The sequence below is a fragment of the Micropterus salmoides genome, unplaced genomic scaffold (assembly GCF_014851395.1).
Source record: "Micropterus salmoides isolate LMB-PRFRI ecotype aquatic unplaced genomic scaffold, ASM1485139v1 Ms_hic_scaffold_1, whole genome shotgun sequence".
Taxonomy (NCBI): Eukaryota; Metazoa; Chordata; class Actinopteri; order Centrarchiformes; family Centrarchidae; genus Micropterus; species Micropterus salmoides.
Genome location: NW_024040040.1, coordinates 65,965,891 through 65,975,198, shown reverse-complemented (window position 1 = coordinate 65,975,198; position 9,308 = coordinate 65,965,891). Strand labels below are relative to the sequence as shown.

Here is a 9,308-nt window from a genome sequence, read left to right as displayed (position 1 = left end):
TTATCCACACTGTGGTTGCAGCAGCACTTACTGAAGGTGAAGATGAAAACCATCTGTCGAAATGTAGATGTTTCATTAATTCTTTAAATAATGCTGCTGTGTCTACATTGAGATCTAGATGACTCCAAAAAGGTTATGTCTGAAATTGTAATTTGTATTGTAATTTCAGTGTGTACCCATGTTTTTCCCTCCACAACAGTCCATTAAACTCACACACTGAAGGAGAGGGGAAATCCTCACATCCTTTAAGAGCACAGGAGATGATGTCTCTGGGATAAAACTGATGTTTATAAGAAGATGTCTCCACGCTTTCCATTTTCTGTCCATTCTTGAACCAGACGTAGGAAGGACGATCAGGTAGACGACAGCTGCTGTGACAAAGCAGCTCTGCCTCAGTATAATTCTGGTAGACTGTTGATCTGATCACCTGAACCTGGAGATCTGGGAAGAAAAACATGAATAACTGTTCTTTATTTTGTTATGACCTGGCTCAAAAGGCCACAACAAAAGGGAGACATGCCATGGTAGAAGTTTAAGAAAATATGTTTATTTAAACCAAAATGAACCAAATTAAGGCTGGTGCCAAAGTAAAAGTGAACAAGTATGGGGTATGAACATCAGTGGATTCCGTCAGGTCAGGGCAGGATGATGGATGCATGGAAAATGTGTGTGAGGGTGTTGTAATGTGCAAGAAATAATAACAGCATGTCCAGAAACCAAGGCAAAGGTGGAAACTATGGAGGGAAACAGATGGTGGCAAGTTAGCAGAGCGGTCCATCCTGAGCCCAGCAGCAACCTCTCCAAGAATGAGAATAAGGCGTTACAAATACGCCACAGAGATTGGCCACACCCACAAAGTGACGCCACAGGGCATCACTATGTGGTACTGAATCACATTCAGACAGACACAGAGATATAAACAATATCATTGTAATAACATTATGACAATAATGTAATCAATTAATCACATGTAAAATTATAGGATCACTATTCTGCACATTCACGTGTCATCAGATAGTTTAAATGTGCTGTTACAGTTTGTGTTCATCAGTACCTGTGACAGTCAGAGTTGTACCAGGTAAACTACTCCTCCATTCAAAGCTTCCTGCTGTGAATTTGAAGTGATACTCAGCTGAGTCGCTCTCTCTCAGGTCAGTGATTCTCAGAGTGGAGCGTCCTCTCTCTGTTTCAAGGACCTGAACACGACCTGCATACTGGGAGTCTTTACTAAGGTCCTCAGGCTGTGAGGGATTCTGCCACTGAAGACTACGTTCAGGACTGAACCAGAATTTAGATCTGATATATGTGTAATAACTGTTGTAAGTACAAGAAATGTTCACTGATGAGCCTTTGACGGCACAGATGCTTCTGTCGGTGTAAGTCACTCTGTTGCAGATTTGACCATAGACACCTGAAAGAGAAAACCATTACTGACCATTTTTAAACCAGAGCTGGCAAAGAGTCACAGTGAGGGTCTCTTTATTACAAATACATGTTCTGTAGTTATACAGCTCCACCAGATGGTGTTATATTAGTAAAAGATTGTGGAGTAAACTCACACACTGAAAGAGAGGGGAAACCCTCCAGTCCTTTCACAGCACAGGAATAACTGTCTGCAGAATCAAAGTAGTCAGAATAAGAAGAAGATGTTTCTGTCTGAATTTTCTGTCCATTCTTGTACCAGATGTAGGAAGAATGATCAGGTAGACGACAGCTGCTGTAACAAAGCAGGTCTGCCTGATTATATGTGTAGTCTGTTGATCTGATCACCTGAACCTGGAGATCTGGATCTGTGAAGAAGAAACATGAATAGTTGTTATTTATGTAGAACTGAATCACGCAGACATACACAGAGAAATAAACAATAGAACATTATGACAACACATACATTGATTTCCCATCAGGATCACTATTCAGCACATTCACTTGTCATCAGATAGTTTAAATGTGCTGTTACAGTTTGTGTTCATCAGTACCTGTGACAGTCAGAGTTGTACCAGGTAAACTACTCCTCCATTCAAAGCTCCATGTGTTGAATTTGAAGTGATACTCAGCTGAGTCGCTCTCTCTCAGGTCAGTGATTCTCAGAGTGGAGCGTCCTCTCTGTGTGTCAAGGACCTGAACACGACCTGCATACTGGGAGTCTTCACTAAGGTCCTCAGGCTGTGAGGGATTCTGCCACTGAAGACTACGTTCAGGACTGAACCAGAATTTAGATCTGATATCTGTGGAATAACTGTTGTAAGTACAAGAAATGTCCACTGATGAGCCTTTGAAGGCACAGATGCTTCTGTCAGTGTAAGTCACTCTGTTGCAGGTTTGACCACGGACACCTGAAAGATAAAATATTTTTGGACCATTTTTAAACCAGAGCTGGTGAGGAGTCACAATGAGGGTGTCTGTATTAAAAATACATGTAGTTATACAGCTCCACCAGATGGTGTTGTGTGAGTGGAAGATTGAGGAGTAAACTCACACACTGAAGGAGAGGGGAAACCCTCCAGTCCTTTCACAGCACAGGAATAACTGTCTGCAGGAGAAATGTCAGCTGAATAAGATGTTTCTTTGTCAATTGTCTGTCCATTCTTGTACAAGATGTAGGAGGTTTGATCAAGTAGACGACAGCTGCTGTGACACTTAACCTGTGCTTTTGAGCTGCTCCACTCCACCTGCAAACCTGTTTGTAAAGAAACAAAATATGATTTTAAACTGAACTGTAATAAGCACACCACTTGTTGAGCATTTGGAGCTAACTTCTATGGTTTCCAACAAAAATGTTACCTCTGACAGACAAAGTGACTCCAGGTGAACCAGTATATCTTCCTTTTGGTTGGTTTGTTATGAACCTGAACTTGTACTCAGCTGAGTCGCTCTCTCTCAGGTCTGTGATTCTCAGAGTGCAGATGTTGTTAGAACAACTGTACTGCAAACGACCTGCATACCTTGAGTCTGTTCTCAGATCCACAGGTACATATCTATTCATCTGAGTAAACCAGAATGTTTCCTCAACTGTAGTAACATGGCCATTTATTCTGGATGGGTATCTGTAGGTGCATCTTATTTCCACTGTTGATCCTTTTAAGGCACAGATCTGAGTAGAGGTGTAAGTCACTCCCCAGCCATACTGACCCTGAATCACTGTAACACAGAGCACATCAGAAACTACAATCAGCCTCAACAACAACTTAGCTGCTCTCATGCCATCCCACTTGCGTCAATGTGAGATAAAGATAATATCATAATATTAACTTGTGCTTGGGGGCAAGGGAACATGAAATAAAATATCTGAGTATTTTCTTAACTAGAAACATAACTCGAGACTGCAAAACGGCAGTCCAGAAACCAATAACTGACATCACAGTGACTGCCTCCGCTTCTTTTATCCAGTCTAAGACCTAAACACGTACCTTTATATTGAAAGTCTAATTTGATGTTGCATATTTATTGTTGCTAACTTGACTGTGGTGCCCTCAACGCTGAAAAACTACGCTAAAGAGGTATCCAGGGCGATGTAACGTGATTTGACTAATGGACCAGATGTGACAAGTTGGGAGTGAAAAGGTTTTGATCACGACATACTTAGTCGCGTTGTTTTTAACTCCATGAGAAAATGTTTGTGTGGCGCTCAATGTGTGAGCGCCACACAAACATATGTTCTTCATTAGAACATGATGTTCATAGACCAGAAAGCACGGAAGCATGGATTGTGCTTCAGGGCGGGATTATCTATTATTCACAAGTTGTTACCATAGCAACCTGACTCGTTTTTTTATACTGTGACTCGTACCCACGGCACTGTGTAAATTTAACCAGTGCCGTTGAAAAAGCGTATTAGGAGTTGACTGTTCACTTTCTCTGGTGAGTACATTTAGTTTTAAGACTGTCGTTCGTTAGATAAAATTGTCAGCCCTGTTAAAATGACAGTTAACGTGAATTACAGATGCACCTAGCTAAGCAAGCTAGGTAGCTCCACACACGACTGTTAGCTCCACCGTCTTGTCCAAATATAGTCAAGTCCGGTGCCGCTGGTTGCAAAACCTCAACATGGCGGCGACCTATCGGCCAAATTGAGGTTTCAAAACGGCAGTCCACAAATCAACGGGTGACTTCCACATAAAAAGAGTCTACGAAATACAGTGGTGATGGCACAATGGATAAGACTATGCCTTTGGTGTGAGAGACCTGAGTTCAATCCCCCCTTGTGACCCATCCACCATTGTGTCCCTGAGTAAGACACTTAACCCCTAGTTGCTCCAAAGGTGTCTCTGACGTGTATAGCAATTGTAAGTCGCTTTGGATGAAAAGCATCAGCTAAACAAATAAATGTAAACACATACAAGAATTCCTTTCTTCCCGGGGTGTCCCAGAGAACAGGCTGAACCTATTTGTTCCAAACACATTTTCTATTGTTGTTGGGACTCTGGGGCGCCGTTGGTCTCAAGACCTGTGGCTCACAATTTGACTCCCGTACCTGAGGTTGCCAGTTTGAGTCAGGACTGTGCAGTACAACTCAGGGGCAGTTACATTAACTAACAGTTGCTTATTTACATGTCAAGCTGCCCAAGAATAATATTAGCATTAATTTTCAGCCGTGTTTCTGGCCATGTGATGAATGTGAGTTAAATATACACTCTGGTTTTAGCTTTGGTTTGGTGTCCATCAACTACTGAGACAAATATTCCTCTTTAGCAGCTAGATGCTCCACCACACTCGCTAACTATGTAATTTAGTAATAGGCTGGTAGAGTAAAGTGGGGTTTTAGAGCTTTTTCACTGCATTCTGCTGCTGCTAACAAGGCTGATGAGAGCCAGGAAAGTGAAACAAAACAGTAACGCTGCCAAAAAACGCTTTGTAGAGCTGAAGGGAATAGCACATTTTGTGATAAATCTGTGTCTTCAGTTGACCATTGTTAATATAAAACTATTGATAAGTGCAACATTAAGTTTTGTTATCCACATTTCAACTCCTACGGTAAGTGTTATTGTCATGTTGTATTTATCAATTATGCTATATTATGCTAATAACTTCTAAATGTACTCTTATGCATATAATCGCTGGCAAAAATTAGAGTTTGGAGGACTGCAGACGATTCATTTTTTTCATGTCCTTGGGCAAGATACTGAACCCCGCTGTTCCGCCAGTGTATGACTGAGTGTGACTGGTGAATGCAGATGTAGTGTAAAAGCGCTTTGAGTGGTCGAAAAGACTAGAAAGGTGCTATACAAATATGGAGCATTTACATAAATGATTTAGAGGACATTTTTGATGCAGTCATCACTTCAATCCACACAAATACTTAAGTTTAAATGTTTACATTGTTACGATAAGATAAGCGTATGTACAGAGATGTTACTGGTGTAAAAAAACAGCTCTCTGTTGCTCGTCTTTTAAGGACTTTAAAGAAAGAGTGAATTGAAGTGAAGTGAATGTCAGGCGTGCAGGGACCACATGACATCTCACATCAAATCTTTTTATTTACTCAAATCTCTCCTCTGATATTCTGAAGTGTGCTACCTGCCTCGCAATATAAGTGTAGATGTCCAGTACCTTGTACAGAGAGAAGGAAGACAACAAATCCACTCGCTGCTGCTGTTAAACTCATAGCTGCTCCTCAAATCTGTTAAGTCTCATCAGCATGTAGATCAGATACAAGAGAAATCCTGTATGTCAGTTAGTCACAATAAACATTTCTTATCAAAAATGGAGGGTGCTGTCTTTGAAGACAGTTTGTTTGGTGTTAAAAACCGCACTGTTTTCCTTCCTCTTTACATCATTAATATGCATGAACAGACAAATGCCTGAAAATATGAAATGATGAAATGACTTTGACAAATGATGCAAGAAATTCTTACAACATAGGTTATGGTATTATTGGTATGTTAATTTTGTGGCCCGGTAGTGTCGACACTTTTCTTGAACAGTTTAAGGGGGGAAAAAACAATAAAACATGTTTTTTAATCACCGGTCAAACCCCCGGTTGCCCCGGCCTTTCTGTGTGGAGTTTGCATGTTCTCCCTGTGTCTGCGTGGGTTCTCTCCGGGTACTCTGGCTTCCTCCCACCATCCAAAGACATGCAGTCTAGGTTAATTGGCAACCCTAAATTGTCCTTAGGTGTGAGTGTGGGCATGAGTGGTTGTTCGTCTATGTGTGGCCCTGCGATGGACTGGCGACCTGTCCAGGGTGTACCCCGCCTTTGCGCCCGATGTCAGCTGGGATTGGCTCCAGCCCCCCCGCGACCCTGTACACAGGATAAGCGATGGATGGATGAGGTCCAATCTCTTTACAGCCCCAGTCCATGCAGTGGAATGACAGGCCTTTGGTGTAAACTAAAAGTGAAAGTGTTTTACGCTTTCTTTTCCACAGTTATGAGAGTCAAGTTGTACTTACCTGGTTGGGTTTAATGTTGTGAAAAGAGCGTACAATAATGCTCTAGATATGTTAAGAGGAAAAGTTTTGTTCAGTGTTGAGAGCAGATGTTAGATTAGGAGTGGTTTGAGTCTAGCACGTCACAGCTTCCTGTTTGAGCTTCTTGAGAAGCTGTGGGTTTAATTCTAAGGAAAAACAGAAGTAGGAAGTGCACTTGATAATACTAACTATAGACTAGGATGTTGTATGCTGTAGGCTACATATTGCAAAGCACCTTGAGGCAAATTTGGATTTGTGATTTTGGGCTTTGTAAATAAAACTGTATTTCTATAAATAACCAAAGAAGGGTAAAATGAAGGGCAACTGGACTTGGTTGAAGATACTGGAAGACGTTTCGTCCCTCATCCAAAGGACTTCTTCAGTTCTGACTGACTGGCAGGGAAACTCAGCTATTTAACCTCAGTGGGGTCGTTGGCCCGGGTCATCGATACCGCTGGTTCGTTCCCTGCCAGTCAGTCAGAACTGAAGAAGTCCTTTGGATGAGGGACGAAACGTCTTCCAGTATCCTCAACCAAGTCCAGTTGCCCTTGATTTTAACCTTCGTTGGATAACTATGACCTGGATGACCGAGAATCTTCATCTTGAATCATGAATCTTCATTCATTTCTATAAATAGTACTAGCCTACATCTTTTAGAAAGGAAAAGATCTGAATGCTGCTGTACAACTGGTTTCCTCAGTACCCTAGTTAGCAAGTCATGCTAATGTTTGCATGTCACATTATAGCCAACAACTGCACGTTTAATGAATTTATCTGTCAATGGTTAATTTATGCTTTTACTATCTTAACATGTAACAATTAAGTATGGATGAAGGTAAGAAGGATTAAGTTCTTATAGCATATTGGCTACACCATTACATTTAAGACAATGAGATAGCTATACTATTTTTTTTGTTATTGTTTTATTTATTTTTAAAATGGTGGACAATGGCATGCATTTTAAGATTTGTGTGAAGGTAAAGTGAAGCTGAAGACAGGCACTGAGGAACAAAGTCTCTTATGGTGAAATCCCAAACAGTTCTGCTTTTATCAGACCATCTGAAGGGAAAACAATGATATGACCCCAGCAATAACACAGACTAATGCACAACAATATAGTGCAGGTAGACTACATTTTCAAAATGATGAATTCTTATATATGTTATCCTCATAATATCACGACTATTAACTAGATATGGCAGAGAACACAGATATGTGGGATATACTGAGCAGAAATCCTGCTGAAACTAAGGAGCAATCGGAGTTTATAAATGAACTAAAATTATTTCATGCATCATTGATCTGAAAAGGTGCCACGTGCACATTTAAAGAGGTTACTTCCCTAAATAAAAGACAGAAAACAAGAGAGATGTGTCTTGAGCAGGGATGAAATGAAATGAGTTAATCTGCAGGAGAATATGCAGTACCTGAAAGCAATACAGAATGCCTGAAAGCCTTAAGACTTTATATTAAATTTTCATATTTTCAATTGTCACCTGCCACCTGAATTTTTTGTTCCCCTTTGCATAATTAAATATGTTGCCACCATCAACTGATGCAGAAAAGGCATAAATTGGTGCAGAAGATTACACCAGATTGCAGGAAATGAAGTGTTTAATACTCAAACTTTATATGTGTCCCCTCTAATGTTAAAGCAAAACCTACACTCCTGCATTTCAATGACAAAATGACTTAAAAATTAATAAATTCCCTAGAAAGCAACAAGATTCCCAGATAATTGGTTAGTTTACTTCTTCAAATTTTAATCTATGATGTCTGAAGGTTGGCAGGTTTCCTGATCAATCATACTTATTCATCACTGACCATCATTATCGACTTGGCATTTAATTTGTATGCGTTTTAAAATTGGGAATTTGGCTGCTTAATGTTACATAACGTTTAAACTAAATTCCTGATGTTACACAAGTTACATGGCTCAAGGCTGGCAACAAAAAGGGAGGCCTCACACAGATAATAAGAACAAAAGTGGTTTATTTAACTCAAACTAACAAACAACTTTAACTAAGTTGATGACAAGATGTTGTTAAATGGTTGGCTAGCACTGACAAATTTTGTATTGGAATTTATAAATGACAAACTGATATTAGTACTCTACTGGATGGAGTAACAAAACTGTAGTATTTTGACTCAAACCTAAATTGACATTCACAAAAGTCAGAGATAACTGTTAACATAACACAATGTAAAATTACTGTTACCAGCAGTTTAACATACAACACCTTACGCACTGATTTAGAACAGGAGTTTAACTGCTGACCAGGTTTATCAGGCATCCAATCAGAAAAAGTGGCCATGGTATTGTATACTAGAGTATAAACTGTAATGTAATGTAATGTAATAAGTGTAATGAACTCCTGAAATGATTTATGCACTTTCACCAAAGATTTACTTTTGTCTGCGGGATGTATATATTCTGTAATTTAGCATTTTGACAAATTGCACTGCAAATGACTTTCTAACATTACACATGGTGGGGGGCAGAACTCATCCTGGCCTGGGCACCAATCAAACTTTTGTTATAATTTGTTGGTTTTAAGAGAAGCTACTGTATGTTTGTTTAATGTCTAATGTATTTTAATGTCACTGTGGAATTTAGCAAATATCTGTCAAACAAACTAAAATTTAAAGTGCAATATGTCTTTGTTCCTTTATCAAATCACAGAAGAGTGCAATCTAATTAAATTAATATACATATAAATAAGATATTAAATCAATATAAATAAGTTATTTTAGGAGGTAGAAAAAGTAACTTTTACTTTTTACTTTTACTTGAGTAGATTTTGATAACAGTAACTTTACAAATATTTTTGTACTCTTTCTACCTCCGAGTAACAGTCCACAGATTCATGTTGTGTTCAAACTCTTGGATTTTTGGAGACTGC

General features: G+C 39.5%; 1 protein-coding gene across 2 annotated transcripts; it reads right to left on the bottom strand.

Annotated features, from left to right (window-relative positions):
- Positions 1-527: 527 nt before the first annotated feature.
- On the bottom strand, positions 528-3,116 carry LOC119898164. Of its 2 annotated transcripts, none has more exons than XM_038712359.1 (5): positions 2,782-3,116; positions 2,477-2,677; positions 1,977-2,333; positions 1,560-1,784; positions 528-1,411 (listed from the first exon to the last, which is right to left on the bottom strand). In XM_038712359.1, exons 1-5 carry the CDS (start codon positions 2,981-2,983, stop codon positions 1,032-1,034), a joined length of 1,365 nt encoding a protein of 454 aa, XP_038568287.1. In that variant the 5' UTR covers positions 2,984-3,116; the 3' UTR covers positions 528-1,031. The 2 variants fall into 2 exon arrangements, with proteins under 2 accessions (XP_038568287.1, XP_038568278.1); XM_038712350.1 differs by having other exon boundaries at positions 1,560-1,790; positions 2,782-3,113.
- Positions 3,117-9,308: the final 6,192 nt, after the last annotated feature.

Coding starts and splice junctions, on each gene's coding strand:
- LOC119898164 (XM_038712350.1), bottom strand. CDS start 2,983: ATGAATAGATATGTACCTGTGGATCTGAGAACAGACTCAAGGTATGCA. Junction 2,678..2,781: donor AGTCACTTTGTCTGTCAGAG/GTAACATTTTTG, acceptor CTTTACAAACAG/GTTTGCAGGTGGAGTGGAGC. Junction 1,791..1,976: donor TACAACTCTGACTGTCACAG/GTACTGATGAAC, acceptor TCTTCTTCACAG/ATCCAGATCTCCAGGTTCAG.